The sequence below is a fragment of the Barbus barbus genome, assembly GCF_936440315.1.
Source record: "Barbus barbus genome assembly, chromosome: 4".
NCBI lineage: Eukaryota > Metazoa > Chordata > Actinopteri > Cypriniformes > Cyprinidae > Barbus > Barbus barbus.
In genome coordinates this window covers 5,764,907-5,790,663 of record NC_136732.1, presented here as the reverse complement: position 1 = coordinate 5,790,663, position 25,757 = coordinate 5,764,907, and the positions used below count along the sequence as shown (strand labels likewise).

Genomic DNA, 25,757 nt, shown 5'->3' with positions numbered 1-25,757 from the left:
CAGTCCGGACTACCCTCCGTAGTCTTCTGAGGTCAGATTTGGTAGCTGAGCTGAACCAGACAGTTATTGAGGTGCAGAGGATGGATTCAATGATGGCAGAGTAGAACTGTTTCAGTAAGTCCTGTGGCAGGTTGAACTTCCTCAGCTGACGAAGAAAGTACAGCCTCTGCTGGGCCCTCCTGACAATGGAGTCAATGTGAATATCCCACTTCAGGACATGAGAGATGGTGGTGCCCAGGAATCTGAATGACTCAACTGCGTGGGGGGAGAGCAGGGGGGTTTCTCCTGAAGTCCACGATCATCTCCACAGTTTTGAGCGTGTTAAGCTCCAGGTTGTTGAGACTGCACCAGACAGCCAGCTCCTTAACCTCCTGTCTGTAAGCAGACTCGTCACCGTCCTGGATGAGGCCAATCAGTGTGGTGTCGTCTGCGAACTTCAGGAGCTTGACAGAGGGGTCTTTAGATGTGCAGTCGTTGGTGTAGAGGGAGAAGAGCAGTGGGGAGAGAACGCAGCCCTGAGGATCTCCAGTGCTGATGGTTCGAGTGCTGGATGTGAATTTGCCAAGCTTTACTAACTGCTGTCTGTCTGTCAGGAAGCTGTTGATCCACTGGCAGACGGAGGTGGGGACGGAGAGCTGAGTTAGTTTATTTTGAAGGGTTTCCGGGATAATGGTGTTAAAAGCAGAGCTGAAGTCCACAAACAGGATCCTCACATAAGTCCCTGGTCTGTCCAGATGCTGCAGGATGAAGTGCAGTCCCATGTTGACTGCATCATCCACAGACCTGTTTGCTCTGTAGGCAAACTGCAGGGGGTCCAGTAAGGGTCCAGTGATGTCCTTCAGAGGAGCCAGAACCAGTCTTTCGAATGATTTCATGGCTACAGACGTTAGGGCCACAGGTCTGTAGTCATTAAGTCCAATAATTTTGTGTTTCTTTGGGACGGGGATGATGGTGGGGCGTTTGAAGCATGAAGGGACTTCACACAGCTCCAGTGATCTATTGAAGAGCTGTGTGAAGATGGGGGCTAGCTGATCAGCACAGATTTTTAGGCAGGCTGGTGACACACCATCTAGACCAGGTGCTTTCCTTCTTTTGTTCTTCCTGAAGACCTGGCACACATCATCTTCACTGATTTGAATTGTAGGTGTGGGGGAGAGAGGGGTTGCTGGAGGTGTGAATGGTTGTGTGGAGGGGTGTTCTGGGCGGGTGTGGGGTGATCGTTCAAAACGACAAAAGAACTAAGTCGTCTGCCAGGTGTTGATTCTCCAGAGTGCTGGGGGGTGGTGTTTTGTAGCTGGTGATGTCCTTCAATCCTAACCACACTGAACCAGGATCATTTGTTCCTGAGCTTGTCAGAATAATTCCTCTTTGCCACTCTGATCTCCTTTTCCAGTGTGTAGTTGGCCTGTTTGTACAAGACTTTATCCCCCTTTCTGTGAGCATCTTCTTTGGCCTGACGGAGCTGTCTGAGTTTGGCAGTGAACCATGGTTTGTCATTGTTGTAGAATAGATGAGTCCTGGTAGGAATGCACATGTCCTCACAGAAACTGATATAAGATGTTACAGTCTCTGTGAGCTCGTCCAGGTAATTTGCAGCAGCTTCAAAAACAGTCCAATCAGTCAGGTCGAAACAGGCTTGTAAATCCCGCTCTGTTTCGTCAGTCGATCTTTTTAACAGATCTTAATACAGGCTTTGCAGACTTAAGTTTCTGCCTGTAGGATGGAATAAGATGAACCAAACAGTGATCAGAGAGTCCTAAAGCTGCTCGTGGAACAGAGTGATGCGTCCTTTATCGTTGTGTAACAGTGATCCAATATATTACTGTCTCTGGTGGGACATGTGATGTGCTGTCTGTATTTTGGCAGTTCACGGGAGAGATTTGCTTTATTAAAGTCCCCGAGAATGATTATAACAGAGTCCGGGTGTTGTTGCTCACTCTCTGTGATCAGATCAGCCAGTTTCTGTAAAGCTGTGCTCACGTGCGCTTGCGGTGGAATGTAGACACTCACGAGAATGAACGAGCAGAACTCCCGCGGCGAATAGAACGGCTTTCAGTTAATGAAGAGCGTTTTTAGATCTGAGCAGCACATCTTCTTTAACACAGTTACATCTGTACACCACCTCTCATTGATGTAAAAGCACGTCCTGCCCCCGCACCATTTCCCCGTTGATTCTGTTTCCCCGATCTGCTCTGATCAGCTGGTAATTAGGCAGATGAATCGCGCTGTCCGGTATGTCGCCATTCAACCAGGTTTCCGTGAAACACAGAGCAGCAGAGTTAGAAAAGTCCTTGTTTGACCGGGAGAGCAGAAGGAGTTCGTCCGTTTTGTTGGGTAGAGAGCGGAGATTCGACAAATGGATGCTAGGTAACGCCGTTCTAAATCTGCGCTGACGAAGTTTCACGAGCGCGCCGGCTCGCTTTCCCCGTCTGCGCCTCCTCCTGTAGCGTTTGACCAGAGCTATGGCTCCACCAACTACAATGTCCAGCAAAATGTCCGAAAAATCAAAAACCGGTAGAAGATTTTGTGGTGTGTTCTGCCGAATGTTCAGCAGATCATCCCTGCTAAAACTGATCTTATTTGAAAAACAAAAAACAGGAAAAACAAAAAAGCAATACAAACACTGAAGAGCAACGCACAATAGCTGCCATCAGCGGCGCCATTTTGTCCCCAAAAAAAAAATAACTGTGTAAATGAGTGAACCGTGACATTTGAAGGAAAAAAACAGCCTAATAAAATGCAACACAACTTAGCCTATTACATTCAGAAATTATGTAGGCTAAAATGCCAGTAAATAAAAATGCTTACAAACATTATAAACACAGTTATTAGTTTCTCTCCACAACAAATCCTCTAAACTTTAGGCTATAGGCTATAACAATGTAAATCCAAAGGGTTTTAGACAAAAATAAATGGAACACACTGACCAAATGTATTCATAACCTTTTGGACTCGAAGTGGACTCCTCCAAATCACTGTTTACTGTAACTTTCTCTAACACTTCTCTGACATTTCCCAATCTCGTCTACGATTAAAAAGCATAACCTAGTTAATGTGACCTTGGCCAGTTTTGACCAATGCTGAGATGGTGGCTGTGTTAACAAGAGTCTGCGATACATTTTCTCTTGCTCGTCAAGATACACATGAAAACGCTTAACAACTTCAGTGAATGGAAGCAAATGTGGGGAATTTCACTTGGCTTCCTCCAGTGTTCGCCGGGCTGTTGAAGAAATGTATTCGGGCCATTGGGACTGATACAGCTGTTGAAAGCTGCTTCAACTTTTCCTGTCTCTTTATCTCCAACGATGGTAGAATGGCTTTCAGTAAGCATTGCGACTATGTCCAAGTTTCACATCCACACTAGCCCTTTGATATAAGTAGGTCTCTTCATGGTATCCAGCGGCTCTTTTAACTGCATTGATGGTATGCATGAAGTTTGTGGGATAGATGAGCTCTTTAACTGATACCTCTCTTGCACATATTAGGAGTCTTCCAAGCTCCCTCATCTTTTGGCGGATGTGTTCGTGCATTTTAACTCTTGACCCATACTTGTTGTAAAGATGCTTTCCTAGCTCTAAAATGCACCAGTCATTTCTAGTTTCAAGTGCCACTTGGTCTTGGTTCATGGAATTTAACAGCCTCCAAACACCATGAGTTACTCCTGGTGGGGGAGGCTGCGCAAAGCCACAAAGAACCTGGACACGGGTTATTCCAGGTTTAGGCATCTCATCACCAGGCTTGAACATTTTTATTTTTGGGTGAACTATCTCTTTAACAACATACATCATGAACATGAACCATTACCAAACAATATTCAAAACGAAGCAAACAATATAGTTACCAAGCACCTTAATAAGACTATCCTAGTGCAAACAATTATACACCTGTGACTTAATGTTGAATTGAAATTATAGTACTGACAAATCTTTTCTATTGTGATGTACATCAGAATTTTACAGTTCGTTATTAGTTATTAATTGGATTTTGAGGTGTGGGTGTTGTATTTTATGCAGAATAAACAACTGGAGAATTCTCACATAGAAAATTTTAATGTATAAGATTAAAAATAAGACCAATGAAATAAAAGAAATAAACAGCATATGTATGGAATTGTTGAATTCAGCTCACACAGTGCTCTTGTGCCAGATGTGCGTGGACTTTCAGAATGTGATCTACACTCTACACTCCTGTTCATTTCTGCATATTGCTGTTGGTTTTATTTACATACTTAATTTCTTCTACATTCTACATTTAATTATTTATTTATTTTTACAGTTGGTTCATTAAAAGCAATAAAATGAATGGCTCTCTATGGCCCTCTGCTGGTCAAAACTATTTATTTCTTAAACTAATCCTTTTAGTTGGCAACTAAAACTTTTACACCAAACACCTAGATCAATATCCAGAAGTAACTTGAATTAAATTTAGATCATTTTTGTGATTTATTCATAAAAATGTGATATTTCACATGAAAGCAAATGATGTAGTTGAGGAATTTTGTGGTAAATAAGTACAAAAGTACTTAATATCTCCCAAAACACAACATTAATGTATAGATGAGGAAATAAAAGATATTTATATGATTAAACTTTTTTTTTTTTTTTTACAATTACACTATCAATTTAATTTAATATTGAACCTAAAGACCTTAAAGGTGCTGTATGTAAGTTTTTGACTAAAAATATCATAGCATGTTTCTTAAATATCTGCAAACATGTTAAGTTAATATACCGTACTTGTTTATCTAAAAACAATGCTACAGTCAGTTATCCACCTTTGAAAATGTGCACTCCAGACTGGAATGTCGGTCTGTTTTGTTCTGTGTAACCTGCCCACTGCCAGTTTACCCAATTGTATTTCAGCATGCCGGGTTGCCAGTTGGCAGAAAACACAGCAGCCCCCCGCTTTACGTCACAGTTTACGAACATGACACTCTTGAGCTGGGCCTTTTTGGACAATTTTCAGTGTCCAATTTATGAACAAATAACTCTTATTAAGAGCTGTATGCTATTTCCAGTCGGTCAAGTTTGGTTATACTGATACTTGTTACTATCTCATCTAAATAGAGTGATATGTGCTCGAGTGGTAAATTAAACTGACAAATACAACACAGTTAGCATAACATATGCACATAAAAGTACAGCAGAAGCACTTAATCTACTACCAGCAAAATACACGATTCTGGCGATGAACTGAGACTGGTTTCTCACAGCGGGCCACCTGACGATTTCTTCCTCGGAGAATACCATTCTTCCTGAATGTTTCGTCGTGAATGTGCGTGTCTTCAGTAAACTCGATAGACCCGTTTTCTTCAAAAAAATTAAATAATCAGAAATGCGACATTTTACAAACCGTTTGGTTCGCGGCTGGCGGTTGAGAAAGGCTTGACGTCACGGTTCAAAATCCAAAAGTGCGCCAAAGTCTGAGAGTCGCCATTGCCATGGAAACGGGCAGCAAGCAACACAAGGCTAAATTCCTGTGTGCATAATATATTATTAATGTTATTATGTTCATGTGTATAATTATAATTGATTATTTTGTGTTCCATGTTTCAGGAGGTAGGGGTTTGCATGGGGTTTCAGAGGGGGGCGGGGTGATTTGAGTTCAGGGCTCTCACAGCCTGGGGGAAAAGCTGTTGAGCAGTCTGGCGGAGCAGGCTCTGATGCTCCGGTACCGTCTTCCTGATGGTAGGAGCTGGAAGAGACTGTGGGAGGGATGGGTGGAGTCCTTCACGATGCTGTTGGTTTTGCTGGAGCATCGTGTAAGGAAGATGTCCAGGATGGAGGGGAGAGGAGCACCGATGATCTTTGCAGCTGTGTTCACTGTCCGCTGGAGGGTCTTGCGGTCAGCAGCACTGCAGTTCCCGTACCAGACAGTGATGCAGCTGGTCAGCACACTCTCAATGGTGCCTCTGTAGAATGTGGTGAGGATGGGTGGAGGGAGACTTGCTCTTTTCAGCCGGCGGAGAAAGTGTAGGCGCTGTTGGGCCTTTTTGGAGAGTGACATGGTGTTGGTGGTCCAGGTGAGATCCTCTGTGATGTGCAGAGGATCACAAAGCATCTGGATGCATCTGGATCCTAATTACTACATTAAACAGTATTATAAATATTCCCAGTATATGAATACTGTCATGAGTCCGGGCTCTGCAGTTCTTCCTTTCACCACCAGAGGTCACCATCTCCCGTCCTCTCATTCCCCTAACTCCACACACCTGTCAAATATCACACACACCTGTCACATATTACACTCCCAGCTGTTCCCCATTGTCATGGACTATTTATACACCACACTCCTGCTGCTCTGTCTGGGTGAATTAGTTGTATTAATGGTATGGTTTAAATGTTGTCGATATTTGTGTGTTGCCGTTTTATGTATCCCGTTCCTGAGTCTGTTTTGTTTTGCCTTGTTGGCCTTTTTGTTTGTTAAAATCGATCCTTACCTTCACTTGGACCCAGTAATACCACTTAATGATTCACTTCTACCCTTTTGAAAAGAAGTGTTAATTACATTTAAATGTATACTTGTGTACTAAAACTTTATTTTAAAGTGTCCTTGTTACACGTTACATGCACTTAATATTATAATAACAATAAATTATGCATAATTACATGCAAGTAACCCTAAGCCAAACCCTAACCATATAGTAAGTACATATAGTTAATTAATATTACTCAGTAATTAAATGTATACTGTAATTACACTGTAACAAGGACACCTTAAAATAAAATGTAACCGAATAATCCTAATAACTGTATTTGGGGATAATATAATAAGATTGAAAAAAGAAAGTACATTTTTCTTAATACACTTAAGTAACACACTTATTTTTAAGTAACGCACATCTTTTGTCATGCTTTTAAAAAAGTACACTTGTTTTGATGTGATGACTATCATAAAGAATTAAATGCGGAATATTGCATAAACATTTACGTTAAACTTTTTTATTATTATTCCAAATATTTCCAATATATGAATACATTTAATAATACCACTTAATGATGTTGAAATGATCTGTTATGGAGTAAATGCATTGCATGTTACCAGTACAAATTTAGTTTTGTATTCAAGACATGGATGAAAGCACAGACTAATAATGTTTTCCTCAGAAGCCTGACTATAAATACACACAATGCCATTCTTTTGTATCACGAGACTGTTTGTTCTATTGAAACAGTGGCTATCCATTAACTCCTCTTCACAGTATTAGCTAAAAGGCTGTGTGTTTCTCAGCAATCTTTATGTTGGCTGTTTTAAAATTCCCTTTCAGAGCGTTCCTGGAAAACCGTGTGAGTTTATAGTGAATTCTTTTATTGCAAAGTTTCTCTGCATCGCCTGCAGCCTTCGTCACTCATTCTTTCAAACACAAAAGGAATGGAGATCCTTTGAAGTTTTGATTTCCAGAAAGTTGTTTATTTGTGAAGTTTCAGACCAAAATACCCAACAGATCATTTATTATAACAGCTGGAAAATGTAATTTTTGGGGTGTGTCTGAAAAAGAGCTGATTTGGAGTGTATGGCTTTAAAAGCTGCATATTCCCACTCCGTCTCCAGAAGAGGGCGTCGCATATATATCTCTCAGCATTGCATATCTACAGCAATAAGCAGCCAGTAGAAGCAACATAACTGAGACGGAAAGAACTGGTGTTCAGTCGTACATATGGGAAGCCTAATGTACTGAAAGTGGGACGAAACGGCGCGATGTTACAGAGCTCGTACTGCACTGACCTGTCATTGGCCCAGATCAATGGACCGAGCCACGCAACCGCGCTACTGAATGAATCTCGTGCTACGATGGCGCGAACTAATCTCACAAGCGCTGCTCTGTTCAGTTAAAACAATACTTGATGTACACACACAAATATGGTTAAAATGTTAAGCACTATAATGACCAGTGTTGGGAGTAACGTATTACAAAAGTAATGCATTACAGTAACTGATTACTTTTTTCTTGTAACGCAGTAATGTAAGGCATTACTAATCAATAATATTTTACTCGGTACAAGTTCAGTAACGCTTGCGTTAAAACACACTGTTAGCCCAAAATTTAATTGTTCAAAGAAAAAAAACAGCAAGACCGCGAGACATTAACGAATCAAAAATGCCGCAAATAAGTTCTGTTTCCTGTTCGTGGTCAGTCAATAGCTGCGTGTGGTGTCCAAGTTTGTAAATAAAGACTAAACAACGCTTTTGAAATATTTGTTTAGCGATTTATTTCATTCATCTCCCTCTCGCTGGTGGAACTTTTGTGTGACGTAGTCCAGTGACGGCGTGTTTAGGGCGGGTTTTACAGGAGTGCCGCGAGGCTATTTCGGCCTCTGTGCTCGAACTCCGAGGCTATTAGCCTCACCCGGCTCGCACTGGCCAGTGGAAAAGCGGCAAATGGGTGAAGATGGCAGGAGACTGTAAAGTCGCGAGATGCCTAGATAGTCCACAGTCATTTTGCTACACCTCTATTGGATGTAAAATGCTCTGCAGTACATTTAGTCATTTTAGATTGTTAAGTTCTACTTCTGTAGATATTGAAAGTAAGTCAAAAGTAATACAGGAGTCATGTAACGCATTACAATTCTGAGACAGTAATATTGTAAGGTAAGGAATTACTTTTAAATAACAGTAACAAGTAATATATAACGTATTACAGTTTGGAAGTAACTTACACAACACTGATAATGACATGACATTCACAAAGGAGTCTGGAGTGATAAACGTATTTAGGTCAATTTTGAGGCACATTACTTTTAAAAATGAAAGTAATCCATAGCATTTTAGCATTTTCCGAGATCTCCTACTGAACCTTTAATTTAAAACAATTTGCATGTTTGCATACAATTTTTTAATTTGAGTGTTGATTATTATAGTAAAATAAATAGTAATTGAATTTAAGTTTGGGCTCTGTTGTTAATTGTAATCTTATAGTAATGTAAAAGGGCTCCCTATAGTTTAGAGCAGAAGCTGAGGTAGATTTACTTTTAGAAACTTTTAATTATAATTGAATTTATTTAAAGAAAGAGCAATTTATTCAGTAAACCATTGTTTAAAAAGCAATCTATGTTTTTCCCCCATGCTGTACCGCTACACCCCTAGTTCTATCACATTATAGTTCATAATTTTTCTAAAAAGATATTTTATATATTCTTTTATAAAACAGTTAGTTGCAGTTCTCTGTTCTGATTGGTCAGCATGACCGCTTCACCCAACAGTTCACGTAGCGTCACATAATATAGCGTCAAAACTGTTCCATGTATTACATATTTCAGTTATTAGATAACTAAGTAAGAAAAAAAGTTAAATAGTCATAAAACAATCATAATAATCTTACACAATCGGCATAGTATTTGAATAAAATAAGATCAATAAGATTTTTATGGCTAGAAATAAGATTGTAAGTCTTGACTAGATGAAGATTTTTTGCAGTGTTGTAATGTTTTTGTAAACATTTTTTTCCATCCATTAAATATTTCAATATTTGATCCAAGAGTTCTGTTTGTACAACTCAATACAATGTTTTTTGTCTTTTCCATTCAAATTTCCACAGTAATACATTCCAACAAATCATCAATGCCTGCTGGCATGCGCTCCACCACCTTATACTATTACCCACATAATCATAATCCACACCTTTCTCAGTATTGATCCGAGTCTCCAATATTGCTATGATGTTGAAATGATTCTTAAACTGTCTCAAATATTCTTTAATACTCTATTCAATCATATAGACTTCTGCTTTTAAAGTGAATCATTTATATATTATGCTCTAACTGGAAAGTTATATTGAATTGCTCATCTGTATAATAACTACAGCTGTTATTAATATTGATAAATACATTATTTTCAATATCCTCGTTGGTATTTATCCAGCTCCTCCGGATCCCTAATGACTAACACTTTAGCTAGTTCTGGCATTCATTTAAAAAAATATTTTATCATTTATAGTCCATGTAGATTATATATTTTTTATGTCTTCTGGTCAGCGGTCAGCTGCTTTGACCATCTGTTTTGCATAAAACGCTGTGTAAATAAAGTTGAATTGACTTCATAATGTAGTTCATTGTTGTGGTCTCAATTGTCTCTGCTAAGCTCCAGGCCTTAAATCATGTTAACAGATTAACCTTTAAAGTTGTTTGACTTTTTTGCTATTATAAGTATGAATAGGGTTGACTGTACAAACAGGTTTTTTCAAATTTTTGGCCATATGCAGGTGCCTTTGTAAGTAGGTTAGAATAATGAATGGACAAGCAGGTCTCTTCTCTGATTATATAATAGATCATCAACTATCTCATCAACGGTGCAATACAATGTCACTGCATAACATCTGATCTTGGGTTTTTAAATATATGTTTTTAATATATGAGTAGTGCTGGGCAACGATTAATCACATCCAAAATCAAAAGTTTTTGTTTATATAATATATGTGAGTGTGCTGTGTATATTTATTATGTATTTATATAGACACATATGCAGTAGAGGTCTTCTCGGGTCCTAAAATCCATGCCAGACCCGAATCACTTCTTACCCGAACCCGATGTGCATAAATAATGTTTTTAAAAAGATAAACCCGACCCGAGACAGACCCGATGAAATTAGACCCGAGTCCGACCCGACCCCATTTATTTTCGAACCCGACTGGACCCGAACGTAAACGGCATTGACGTGTGCACAGCCTGCAGCCCCGCATCGGTCTGGAAAAATCCCGGGGTCCTGCTGACTGATTTGGCCGCTGCTCCATTACTTTCATTCAGTTTATTTACTCATTAGTCATACTTATTTTTCTGAAAATGTGTCAGAGATGAATGTAGTGGTGGGGTGGAGAGACGGAGAACTCTTGATAAATGCCGTGGCTTGCTTTCAGTATTGTCAGAAACCTGACGGTGGAGAAACAGCAGTCGGATCACAGAGCAGAACAGAACAGGATGAAGTTCAACACCGCTTTGAGTGCTGCTGGAGTCATATTTCTCTACATAGCAGGTAAGACCACACAAAAAGCCTCCAACATGACAAAATCAGATGTAAATTCAATCATATCTGTTTCAATTGTTTAAGCCATTTAATTCCTTATGCTTGTCATGACTGTAAAAACCTTCGGATTTAAAGACTAAATGCTTGAAATTGGTTTTGTAGATAAACACACATTCTGCATTTGTATGAATGTCTTTACAAATGCATAATTTCTGCATTTCAATGGATGATTTATATTCATGTAAATTCCAGGATGTCAAGAATCAGGATGCAGTTGAGTGACTTGAAGAAGCTGAAAGATACTTTTTAATTTGTTTGATATTTTGATCACTACATTGATCCAATTGTTTAGTTAAGTTAGTTATATATTTGATTACTTTTCTCATTTCCATGAGATTTGATGGCTTTCCACTTTCCAAAATGTGGAAAATAGTGATCATTATAAAGAATGAATAATAAATACTTTTTATATACTGTAAAAATGTAAAATTCTGTAACAAAAATACTGTCATACTTGTAAAATACTTCAGCAAACTACCCAAACATTGTTTGAAAATGCACACAAAGACAGGCACACAATTTTTTTATTCAGTAAGTTCATGGCCATAAAACTCAGAAATAACTAGGGTTGCCAACCATCCCATATATTGGGCTTGATTTATGTGTCCAGTACGTGACCTCCCTTGTCCCGTGTTTTTGACTGATAACCCCTGACTGATCACATCCAGTCACAGCCACCCTCACACAGTATACGTTAACTAAATCAGAAATCGTGAACATAACTGTTTGAGGAAGGCTGTGAAATCCTCTGCCGTCTCGTTGCTCCCACCTCACAGCAAGCGGCGCTCATGCTAATGCCAATTCCGTTTTGACTTCAGTAAATCAGTTTTGGCGAATACAAACAACGTGAATATTTTTCACGAGACCAACATCCAGCCGTGCAAGAAAACATGCAATCAATCTGAGACGTGATCAATAAGGGAAGTCATCTTTCACTGTTGTAAAATAGAGAAAAAAACATTTGACATTTAAGTAGCTTATTCTTGAAACACAAAACGACCATTAGACAAAAAAATTAAATCCCAACCCAAATTAAATCTATAAGTTGTCTTAAATTGAGAAGTTCATTGTGTGTTATAAATAATCATAATAATCATAAGTTATAACCACAAATACGTAAGTACTATAATGTATTATAATTGTTATGATTATTAATGAGATTTTATAACACATTATAAGGTTTTTATAATGCATTATGCATTCATTATAATGTCTTAAGAATACCCTTATAATGTATTATAATCATAGAAAGTGTTTTTTGTCTTGTTTTCATGACATTTTGAACCAACACTGATGTAACAGGTGAAATTGTATTGTGTAGTGATAGTGGGTTAAACAAACCAGTTTATCAGCTCTGTCTGGACCATTGTCTACTGACTTTTCTTTGTCTCTGTCTTTGTCTGTCCACACAGGTTCCCTCTGTCAGTTAGATGGTAAGTTCTCAAAATGACTGTAAAACTCACCGAATGTATGGCTGCGTTCCACTCCACTTTTAGACACGCACTCGTGAACGTCCCTAAGCACTTCCCCCCGGGGGAATCCCCGCTGCCATTTTGAAGTGCGTTCCACTTCGTGATGTGGACGAGGGAAATTTATATGGACAGACCCTCAACCCCTCAATTTTGACAGAGGGAGCAAGTCTGCTTCATATGCCGCTCCGTAGACCACAATGCAACATGATTGTGATATCATCACATATTGTGTTGAATTTATCCCCGCCCAAAACAACTCTATAATATATAAATTATTATTTTTTACATTTATAGCAGCCCAAGCATACCTGTATACATATAGAGTGCTGCACCAAACTAATTCGTAAGGGGGAAAACAATAAACCAACTTCACAGCAGATTCTAGGGATCTAGGGCTTAGGACGTTCCAATTCAGCCCATTCCAAGGGTTCCGCCATTATAGTAGCTACTATATTGATTGATGCACCAGCAGCACAAACAACAATGCAGAATATTAATAACTATGACTGTCATATACATAACATTATAATGAGAACACTATTATAGTAATATTATAAACACTGTGAATTTTTAGAATTTAGTTGCCATGTTTCTGCACATTGTTGCGTGAAGAACGTGAAGGAGTTCATTCAGAGCCGTGCAGACACATTTATGTGCATTCGGGGCGTTTTGTGCAGATAACCTATAAGTCATAATATTAACATTATGTATAAATAACGAAGCGTATTCTATATGAGATAATTGATGAGTTGAATCCCATTGATTAAAAACCTGCTGTTATGTGCTTCATTCTACTGGTCATCTTCAGCGCGCGCAGCTCAAAACAGAAAAGCATAACATTAATATCATATAGGCCTATATATTGTTATAATGAGAGCACTATTGTAAAAAAAATAAATAAAAAAAAATTGTGAATTCTTAGGGTTTCGCTGACGTTTAATAGTAACTATCTTTTAATCAAAATATAGAACATTATTTTTGTATCTGCAAGGTGTCCGATGTACATTTTCCCTGTGTGTTAACGTCTTTAATGACTGTTGGATGTTTGACTCGACTCTTGGTAATGTATTTTTGCCCCGCCCCCAAAGATATGATTCAACTATCAGTCAACTATCGGCAAGATTATAAAATTCCGATTCGACTTTGTAAATCTTTAGTCAGGGACACCCCTAAAAAGACCACAAAAGAAGATATTATTTAAAAAATGCTTGCACTTGTCCATTTAATGAATTGTAACCTTCTTCAATCTTTTTACAAAAAGGATTCAGATGTGATCAAATTATCCCATGCAACTCGCTCTGTATTCCAAGTGTTCTTCAGACATATGGTAGGGTTTGCCGAGAAACCAAACGAAAATGTATTCTTTTATTAAGCCAAAATCTGCAGTTCATGCTGGTGTGCAGAGGAAAAGCACACAAGCAAGTCATTATGAAACAAAAAGACAAATAAAATCATGACACAAAACAATTCTTTATTTGAATATATCCGTTCTGAGACGGTCAGGATTACACAGCCAGAAAGTGTGCAGAGCGCTACCTCTATAATCACTAAAAGCTGTCATTCACTTCAGTTCGTCACAATCTCACGACGTTCCGTTAATCAATGAAGCTGTCTGCACTACACAATAAATCTCTTATTCACATCACATCTAGACTTTTTTATAATGAGAGGATTTGCGAACTTGCGGAACCCAACACTTGACAAAAACTTTCCATTTTGAGTGGTGAGTGAACATTTGACACTCTCCATAATACAAATACACACTGGAGAGTTTGCCAAATATGTTTTGCCAATATCAGATGGGGCCCCTGATTCCCCGGGGCCCTAAGCAGCCGCTTACCTCACTTATCGGTAAAGTCCGCCCCTGACTGTGAGGCATTTTAAGAAGGAAGTCTTGCTTTCTCTCATCAGTATGTGGTCAAGCCCCCCTCAGCGACAGGATTGTTGGAGGGGAGGATGCGACGGCAGGGGATTGGCCGTGGCAGGTCAGCATTCATTACATCGACTTTGGCCACTTCTGTGGTGGGACTCTCATCACTAAAGACTGGGTTTTATCTGCAGCTCACTGCTTCCTGGAGTATGTCGAAAGCTTAAATAAAGCTTAAGATACATTTGTAGATTGATAATAGTGAGACTAAAGCAGATTTTCTCTATTTACAGGATCAATGCATCTTACGTTGTGATGTACTTTGGTCGTCTGAGCCAATCCGGCTCAAACCCTTATGAGACATACAGGACAGCGAGTCAAATCATCAATCATCCTAACTTTAGCATTGCTACTATTGACAACGACATAGCACTGATCCAGCTCTCCTCTTCTGTGCCTTTCTCTGATTACATTAAGCCGGTCTGTCTGTCTGCTGCTAATAGTACATTTACTGCAGGTACTGAGAGCTGGGTCACTGGATGGGGCAGACTACAACCTGGAGGTGAGTGAACATTTGAGACCGGTCTCAAGACCATTCTTGAAGGTCTTGGTCTTGTTTCTGTCTTGACCACATTTTTACTCAGTCTTGTCTTGGTCCCAGACTAAAAGGACTTGGGATTTTTGTCAAGACTATGGGGATATCACTAAATTGCCAGTACATTGTCTGATTTATTTAGAAGAAACATCATTGTGACTGTATATAAAACTTCCTGCTTCAAATGCCATCAATAACTAGTTAAAGGGATAGACCACCCAAAAATCTAAATTATGTCATTAATTACTTACGTAAGACCTTCATTCATCTTCCGAACACAAATTAAGATATTTTTGATGAATTGTGAGAGCTCTCTGACCCTGCATAGACAGAAAGGATCCTAACATGATCAAGGTCCAGAAACGTAGAAAACGTATTTATGCTCCATATAGTGTCTTATTATTCTAATTTTATTTATTATACATAACTTTTTTTTTCAGGCAGTAAATGTTCCATATGAATTTGACCAATGCTGGTCTTGGTCTTGTCTTGTCTTGGTCTCAACCACTCAAAGTCTTGGTCTTGATTTGGTTTTGGATTAGGTGGTCTTCACTACAACACTACTGTAAACCTTAACAATTTACATAGAAATGTTTTTTAGCCATAAAAAATAAAGCCATAAACTTTGTTCTCTGATCTGTGTCACAGGCAGCAAGCTTCCTGACATACTGCAGGAGGTGATGATACCAGTTGTGAAGAACAGTGACTGTTTTAATGCTTATAGAGGGATCAACATAAGCATTACAAGCAATATGATTTGTGCTGGATTGTTAAATGAGGGAGGAAAAGGTGCATGTCAGGTAAGACATCAGTCATTTATTTGAACCCTTTTTAATCTGAAGCAATTTGAAAAACACTACTCGCCAGTTTTGGGGGGGGTACCATTCCAGCTTCTCAAAAAATACAAATAAAAACCTTCTATATTAATGTTAATAGATTCATATACATAAATAAAAAAAAACATGAATATATATATATTAGGTGTGGCACGGTACATGTATTCGTACCGAACCGTCACGGTACGGACATCTCGGTTCGGTGCATGAGGCCTTACGATGAATACAGGCAATTCACCCCCAATCCAGAAGGGGGCGCCCGCAGCAATGCAACACTGTTTGATAACCGCCAGCAGAAGAACAGCGAATACCGTGGCCCGTGAGTTGCGCGCTTGACAACAAAGCCCACTAAACAGTGACCGTGTGCTAATTCTGAACGTGTCTAAGGAGTTTACTTTAAAGGCTTGTGTACTCAACTGTTTGTGAAATGGGGCTTTGTGCTCGTGTCTCCTACCTCTCTCATTAGTCACAAATCCAAATATTCCATAATATTTCCATATTTGCGATGTAACATATCTGAATGCTAAACTATTATTTATTATGTAAATCATAGCCTTTGTACTTCAGTTGCATTCCAACGGTGACACAGAGCCGGGTCAGCTGATGTTTGGCTCACTGTATTTTATTTTGATAAAGTATCAACTGCGCTGTCAAGTTAGCAATGCTGGAACTGATGTGTGTGTTTGTTTTTTTGTGTGTGCACACACGCGCTCCGGCGCAATCACTTCAACTGTTTCCTTATACCAGCAGAATCAACTTTAAACACTTATTGTGTTATTAATAATCGCTGTATAAAGGTCTGCTTTTATTTGTGTACACTCACAATGAAAACAAAACAGATTTTATACATATAACGTAATAATATTCAGTATTTTCACATCTAGATGGAAAAAAAATGTAATTTGCACTACTGTCTATTCAAAATAAATGAAAAGAAACTGAGCATAGTAGATTTTTTTTTCCTGTTGTACCGAAATTGTATCGAAACGTGACCCCCGAACCGAGGTATGTACCAAACTGTGACATCTGTGTACCGTGCCACCTCTAATATATATATATAGATGTTTTTTAAATTTGAATAAAATGAAAACTAAAAGACTTTCAAATCACATGAGCCAATATTTTATTCACAATAGAACATAGAGGAGATAACATGTTTAAACAGAGACATTTTATACTTTTTATGCACTAAATGAGCTCATTTCAAATTTGATGCCTGCTACAGGTCTCAAAAAATGTTGGGACGGGGGCAACAAAGGGCTGAAAAAGCAATAAATTTAGAAAAGATTCAGCTGGGAGAACATCTAGCAACTAATTAAGTTAATTAACATCAGGTCTGTAACATGATTAGCTATAAAAGGGATGTCTTAGAGAGGCAGAGTCTCTCAGAAGTAAAGATGGGCAGAGCCTCTCCAATCAGTGAAAATGTGCGTAAAAAATTGTGGAATACTTTAAAAACAACGTTCCTCAACATCAAATTGCAAAGGCTTTGCAAATCTCATCATCTACAGTGCATAACATCATCAAAGATTCAGAGAAACTGGAGAAATCTCTGTGTGCAATGGACAAGGCCAAATGCCCGTGGTCTTCGGGCCCACAGACAACACTGCATCACTCATCGGCATGATTCTGTCATTGACATTACTAAATGGGCCCAGGAATACTTCCAGAAACCACTGTCGGTAAACACAGTACGCCGTGCCATCTGCAGATGCCAACTAAAGCTCTATCATGCAAAAAGGAAGCCATGTGTGAACATGGTCCAGAAGCCCCGTCGTGTCCTGTGGGCCAAGGCTCATTTAAAATTAACTGTTTCAACGTGAAAAAGTGTTCTATGGTCAGACGAGTCCAAATTTGACATTCTTGTTGGCAATCACAGACACCGTGTCCTCCGATCTAAAGAGGAGGGAGACCTTCCAGTGTGTTATCAGTGTTCAGTTCAAAAGCCAGCATCTCTGATGCTATGGGGGTGCATAAGTGCATACGGTATGGGCAGCTTGCACGTTTTGGAAGGCACTATGAATTCTGAAAGGTATATAAAGGATTTTGAGCAACATATGCTCCCCTCCAGACGATGTTTATTTCAGGGAAGGCCTTGTGTATTTCAGCAGGACAATACCAAAACCACATACTGCAGCTATTACAACAGCATGGCTTCGTAGTAGAAGAGTCTGGGTGCTGACCTCTGACTCTGACCTGAATTGACCTGCCTGCAGTCCAGATCTTTCACCTATAGAGAACATTTGGCACATCATTAAACAAACAATACGTCAAAGACGACCACAAACTCTTCAGTTTTTTTTATTTTGTTCTATTTATTGATTATTTTTTGTTTGAATCGCTCAACATTGTACAACAGTAGCCAGGTGGTGAAGACAAGAAAAAAGAAACTAAATTACAATGTCACTTGCAATCGCCGCTTGCACTTTCCGCTACCTGCAACGTCACTTATATTTGACAAGAATCGTGTGCGTTGCCAAGACAAAGACGTTCTGGTGGTTAAATGATTAAAACCAAAGACTATAGAATACCCAAGACATGTCACTCGTATTGTTTTGAACATAGACATATATATCTATGGTTTTGAATATGAACGCTCAATATGGTCGCTCAATCGCAGGAAGCCCCGCCTTCTGAATGAAAGAGCCAATCGCTAATCGGTAAAGTCAACGCGTCACTGCAGCTGCCGATAGAAGTCCCGGAAACAGTCAAGGCTCTTGAGACGCATGCTCAGGACTGCGCATGTGCACTGGCTGATCTAGCCTGAGAAATAAGCTTTTTATAACGCTATTTGAGCAAAAGAAACAATATTTATGACACAGTTGTTGTCCGATTTCATTGGTGATTTCAAATATGAAATTTAATCGTAAGCTTAGTGAACAGTTTTGGAGAATTTGATGTTTCCCCATTCAAAGAGATAGGAACTGCACTTGGATGCCCGAGAAGCGTTTCAAAGATGGCCGCCGAGTGACAGGACTTGTCATAAAGAGACTTTGTTAAAACTAATTCAGTTCAATAACGAACAGGGTCCTGCAAGTCATCTGTAGGAGAAAAAGACAAGACCCGCAAATCCGTGGCTACAGAACATGAATGCAATACGCAAAGTTTCTAGAAAACCATAAACACTTAACATGGCTTAATATATTAAGATACATTAAGTGCAATTAAAACATAAAATTCAATGTATAGTTATTATTAAATGTACTACAAGGCAAGCAGACGGCCATGAACACAATACGCAAACTTTCACTTGTCCTCCCATACAGCAAAAAGCTTATTATTATTCTATTATTATTCAATTTAGTCCATTATGCCACAATAATAAGGGACTTAAGGGTATTGTTACGAGTCTGTCTGTCTGTCCTTCTCCCTCTCCAATCACAACACACACCCTCACCTGGCTTCACCTAATCATTGAACACACCTGCACGTCATTGGATCCTCATCACCATCCACTACAAAGGCACAATTTAAAATTTCTCAGTTTAAACATTTGTTATCTATGTTCTATTGTAAATAAAATATTGGCTCATGTAATTTGAAGTTATTTTAGTTTTCATTTTATTCATTTTTTTAAAAATGTCCCAACATTTCCAGAATTCGAGTTGTTTATACATATACTGTATAAGTGTGTGTGTGTGTTTATATATGTATGTATATATATATATATATATATATATATATATATATATATGTATGTGTATATATATATATATATATATATATATATATATATATATATATTTATTATAGGTCAAGTTCACACTTGCTCAAGTGGAATCAAGTTGCAAAAATAAAGACTTATGAAAAGCTGACTGAAGACTTGCACTGATTACTTTTTGAGACTTGTGAACAATTGAAAAAGGTATGCCGGCCTCAGAAAAAAAAAAGAAAGAAATTTTTTACAGATACACGGTCAGTATACTTTTACCATTGGACTGCACTATTGCATACTTCTGTCTGTAACAGCTGTTCAGAGATATAAATGCTGAATGTTTGTCAATACAGGGAGACTCTGGAGGTCCGATGCTCAGCAGGAACGGCTCCCTGTGGATTCAGTCTGGCATTGTGAGTTTTGGTAGAGAATGTGCTGTGCCCATATATCCCACTGTGTTCGCCAGAGTCTCTCAGTACCAGGACTGGATCAAGTCTTACACGGGCAGCAACCAGTCTGGGTTTATTGCATTCAATGCTGCATCCTCCAACTTCAGAAGCGTCCCAAACCTCCTCTTATTTCCCCTTTCTCTCACGTTCTACTTTCTCCCACCATCTCTCTTCCTAAAGACAGTTTGAACAGTAATTCTCAGAATTGTTTGATGAAGAGGGCTGTTGTGCTGTAAATTATTTCATAAATATGAGAAAAGAGCAGCTATATTGTTATTTTTTGTAATTTATTCTTTATCTCTTTTAATGAGCAAATAGGTTGCTAGCTGCACACTGATTTTTTTTTTTTTTAAATCGCATTGTGCGAAAAGTGCAGGGTGCATGTGAAAAAAAAAACAAATGGACTATTTGTTTGTCTGGTTTTAATTTACATGCACCCTAAACTTTTTTGCATGATGCAGTTTTTAAAATAAAAACATTGTTTTTCTAGACTTTTTCAGCTGGCACTGGATTCAGTGTGCAACTAGCAAGTATTCCCTTGGCTCTATGCACCTGAAGTAAAAGGACTTTTTTTTTCCTGTTTGGAGAACAACTATTTTTCTTTAGTTTACATTTTTCTTTATCTTTTTAAAAATGTACTATTCTTAAAAAGTTCACTTATTGACATTATAAGATCATAAAGTTCTTCTGTCCTCCGAATCAGGATCTTTGCATACATAGAGATGGACTGATATAGATTTCTTTTAAATAAAAATACTTAATTTTGTTTATATATCTGATAACCAGCATAGTCGATATAGGCTCTGGAGCTCTGTAATGTGATCATGGATACCGGTTGATGAAAATGTAATTATATTTAATTAATCACTATGCTGTAGTTGCACTGTCTAAACAGACTTGAGGAATGTTCTCTCGCTGCCTCTGCACAATTTTTCAAACTTCTTTGATGAATACAATGTTAAGAAAGGTTGTGTTCAAAAATCTTTTGTATGGTTTTTTTATGTAATGCATCCTCGTTGAATAAATGTATTAATGCATTGAAAGATATTAGATATTTAAAAATGCTACTCTACTCTAATTATTAGCTGCACATATATATTATATTCAGGCATGTGATCAGCTAGAGACAAAAAAGAAGGAAAATCTGACCACTTCCCAAGTCACTCCAACAAGCCACGCCCCCCAGCACTTATTAAAAATATACATTTTAGCACAAATATATAGATATATCTTATATTGTAATAATACATACTGTTGTCCTGTAAAAATAAAAAGCAGCATTTAAAGGATTAGTTTACTTTATTTCTTTCTTCAGACTCGATGCTATTTATTTGCACGTACAGTGAATAACATCGCGCCATGAGCTGACTAGCTACAAAAGTAAAAGCAAAGAAGTTTATATTCAAATTCAGAAAGCAAACACCAGACCTCTTTTTTTAAGTACCTCAGATGCGTGTAACTTATAAATTGTGTTGATGATTACATTACTGCTCTAACAATAACACTTTCAGTTTATTTATATTTATATATATATATATATATATATATATATATATATACATAAATAAACTGAAAGTGTTGTGTGTGTGTGTGTGTATATATATATATATATATATATATATATATATATATATATATATATATATATATATATATATACACACATAACACTTACCGTATTTTCCGCACTATAACGCGCACTTAAAAACCTTTAATTTTCTCAAAAAACGACAGTGCGCCTTGTAATCCGGAGCGCCTTATATATAGATCAAGGTGCTCTGTAAAAATGTTACCGTAGTCAGTAAACACCGGTACTGTGCTTGCTTACACTCAACTGTTCAATTCGGACACTTAAGAAGAAGAATTCGAGGGATTCGTGGACGGGGAATGAACTGAAAAAGTGAGCTTTACGTGTTATACGTAACTGAACAATGTTGTTTTGTTTTGGATAACAAACTGAACAATGTTTGATTTAGTGGTATCAGACTGTTTCTTTTACTACGTGTTTACTGAATTAGGGAAAAGTTCCCCTCCACGATAGCGGTACAATACGTAATATTTATATTTATTAATATTAATAATACCAATATATGTAGACTAGATACAATTGGCTAAATGGGAGGGGGAAAAATGCTGTCTAATCAGGATCTTGATATGCCACACCTGTGAGGTGGATGGATTATCTCGGCAAAGGAGAAGTGCTCACTAACACAGATTTAGACAGATTTGTGAATATTTGAGAGAAATAGGCCTTTTGTGTACATAGAAAAAGTCTTCAGCTCATGAAAAAGGGGGGCAAAAACAAAAGTGTTGCGTTTTATAATTTTGTCCAGTGTAAAATAGAAATCTTTTGTAACAATACCGTTCAAAAGTTTGCAATATGGGTCAGTATTTTTTTTAAAGAAATTAATATTTTCATTAAAGGATGTGCTAAATTGATGCTCAAAATTCAGCTATGACTTACAGAAATTTATATTTTAAAGTATTCTAAAAATAGAAAACCATTATTTAAAATTTTTTTTTTCACAATTTTATAGTTTATTATAGTTTCTGTATTTGTGATCAAATAAATGCAGATGATCATAAGCGACTTTCAAAAATGTGTCCAAACTTTTGACCGGCACTATACAAGTAAAAATATACACATTTTAAAATGAAATGTTGTATAACTAAAATGGTTAGGAATCATATTTTTTTCAAGTGCTTTTTATTGGGGGGGGGGGCTCCAACTTGAATTTTGCCTAGGGCCTCCAAATGTCTAGAACTGGCTCTGCCTGCCATTAAACTTTGTCCCAAACTAAACTGACAGGCATCCTTCAAGAAGTATCCGATCTTCAGAGCAAGAGCTGATAATTGCTCACTCCCTTACAAGCAGTGATGGCTTGGAGAAAGTTCTCAGGCTTACAAAGCTCCTCAAGGTTCCTCACTTTTTTTGATTTTGACTTACCTTGGCCAGCTCCCTCATTTTTGGAATCATGTACTAATCTTGTGATTTATCATGACCAGACTTTCTATAAAGTAATTCACTATATAGACAAATCAATTGGCCCTTCATTATTGTTTGTGTGGTTTCATCTTCTCGCATGACTTGCAAGAGAGGTCTAATATGCCTACAGAGCACTTTGCTGCCGTTGGTATAAGACAGGTCACAGCTGATCTCACTTTCTCTCCTTTTCACATAAATAAGACAATCGGGAGAGGGAAGGAAATCAGAAATGGCTTCATCAGCAGTTGGTTGTTGCCAAGTAAAACTCTTGCCACGTCCAGTTTCCAAGACTTCCACGCAACGTCTATTTCATTTCAATGACTTCTCTCAAAATGTCTAGAGATCTTGCCTTGTGCCTTTTCACAGTAAATAGTACTGTTTTAGTTCCAAATACGTGTCAGGATTTTGCCAACTTGTTTTGATTTTTTTCTTGTTGGACTTTTTTGCTTTGCTTTCTCAACCTCATCAGCTGAATTAAACATTGTGTCTCTTTCAGTCTTTCAAATGGTCTTTTCAAGAAGATTGCTGGATTTTAAGTTAGACTTCTTATCCAGCATCTCAGACTCATCATCTGACCCCTCTGCTCTCGTGTAGTTCAATTGAGTCCTTGTCACCCTGCTCGGTTTCAACATTCACAAACCTTCTATTTAGGAAAGATCACAATGGTAAAAAAAAAAAAATGTTTTGTTTAAAATAAAATCACTCCATAGTCTATATGTTTCCCCAAAGCAATGTCATTTTCAGAACTCAAAATTCCTCATTAAGGTGTGGTCACATTTATTACAGCTCAGCAAAATTTTGCAGGCTGAGATGTGGCAAAATACTATGAAAGAAATAAAAACAAAAACATCCAAAGCTATTCTGCCAGCTAAATGTTTAAAGGGGTCATGAGATGAATCAGTTACTTTGATGGACAGATCATTAACACGGGTGCTCAATGTGGTAATTAATTAATAACTAAAATGTTCAGGCAGTCTCTTTGTTGTTGTTTTTTTCCCCAACACATTCATAATCATTACTTTTGCCCTCCAGCAAGCTTTATGCATGGCTACATATTTTAGACTATTAGAGGCTCATTATTATGATTTATATGACTTATTAATATAAACAAACTATTGGATGATTATTTGCCTAAATGAATGACTACTAGTCGACTATACACATCTTTAGTCAAGGGCAACGCTAGGCACCTTTGTTTTGAGACTTTTCCAGATTTTCATTTTCATGCGCGCATGGCTCGTTTATGACAGTGCTCAAAGCCCCCACTTTCGATGGGGCAGGTCGGCCCGATCAGGCGATTGGACAGCTTCCTGATTCAGAGGTTCCAGCCACTCACGTGCTTCAGGGCCCGATGCAGGAGGATCGGGTTATAACTACGACTTCATTAAGTGTGGTCTCTCCGCACGTGCTTCCTGTTTTCGCAGATCCCAGTGGCGATCAGAGGATGTTTCAGCACCTGCAGTTCAGCAGTTTCCAAGCATAGAACGGTTAAGCCCCCTGGCAGACTACTGGGCCACGTGGATCTCGCAGTGGGTGCTCTGTACCATTAGATGCCTCAGCGTTGAGTCAGGAGATTGTGTCACTCCTAGAGAAATGGGCTATAGAAGAAATACCTCCCTCTCAGACAGAGTCAGACTTCTACAGCCGGAATTTTGCTTTGCCCAAAAATAATGGGGGTTTACATCTAATTTTAGACTTGCGTCGCCTAAATATTGTGTTCAGAGTGAGCAAATACAAGATGCTGATTTTAAAATCCATTTCTGTCTCATATCAGAACCGGAGATTGGTTTGTGACTATTAGGGTTGTAACGGTATGAGATTTTCACGGTATGATAATCCTCTCAGAAAATGTCACGGTTTCGCGGTATACGGTATTAAATTACCATTATTATTATAATCATCAGCTACAATGACCCTTAAATGAATAAAAACAGATATGGTTTTTGGTTGAACATGGTTTATTGTAACAAACCTTTTTTTTATGAAAATAAAAAAACTTTTTATGTAAGTATGAGTCTACTTTTTGGGGGGAAAAAAAGAAAAATAAAGCACCACATCTCCCATTTGAACAAAATAAGGAATAAGTTATTTCTCTTTATATTAGACAAGAATAAACCAAACTGTTCTTCCTCTTTAACAGCATATATGGGAGAGCAAAATGTGCAGGGTCATGTTTGTTAATATTTTCATGTTTGTTAAGATTATCATAGCAGCATGCATTTCTTTGCTTTTTTTTCCAGGTCAGGTTATGATGAAGAAATGTAAGCATGTTGAGATTTTCAAGGCTCATTCTTGACTGCTGAGGTGAGAGAATGTGTCCACTTGTACTAAACATCCTCTCCGAAGGTACACTCGTGGCAGGGACACAAAGATACTTTCTGGCCACATTTGCCAGAAGAGGCATTTCGTCAGCATGCATTTTCCACCATGCCAGTGGGTCAGTGTCCGCGCTGATGGTGGGAAGAGACTTGTACATCGTCATTTCAGACAGCACTTTATCACTGACATTCTCATTTCCTGAGGTTGCCTTGTTCTGAAGTGATTCGCTGTAACAAACCAGATAGACATTTTGGTGGTGGTAGTACTGCTGCTTCCCGCTTCTGCCCAATTTTCTCCTCTTTCTGCTTGAGGATGTTCTCTATCCAAAGTTGTTGCAAGGTTCACAGCTTCTTCCACACATGCCTCAACGGTGTCATCCAGGTTTTTACAGAAGGGTCCCTTAAATCGGGCATCCACAAAGCTGGAGATTTGTAGCACTCGTTCCACCTGCTTTGTGTATCTCCCTTGCAAGTCTTCTCTCATTACTTGCTTCATCTGTCTGATGAGCAGATTGTCTTCAGCTTGCTCAGAGAAGATTTCGCTGCCAATGTGCTCCAGTGCC

General features: G+C 38.2%; 1 protein-coding gene and 1 long non-coding RNA gene across 2 annotated transcripts in view; both read left to right on the top strand.

Annotated features, from left to right (window-relative positions):
* LOC306867355 overlaps positions 1-25,757 on the top strand; it is a 1,261,287-nt gene that overhangs the window by 274,442 nt on the left and 961,088 nt on the right. The gene's annotated exons all lie outside the window — the stretch shown is intronic.
* On the top strand, positions 10,830-20,079 carry LOC306861243 (chymotrypsinogen B-like; the record flags this gene model as incomplete). The annotated part of the gene is made up of 6 exons (XM_079403412.1): positions 10,830-10,965; positions 12,429-12,449; positions 14,400-14,565; positions 14,649-14,917; positions 15,599-15,750; positions 19,795-20,079. The coding sequence occupies 6 exons, from the start codon at positions 10,830-10,832 to the stop codon at positions 20,077-20,079; spliced, it is 1,029 nt and encodes a 342-aa protein (XP_079259538.1).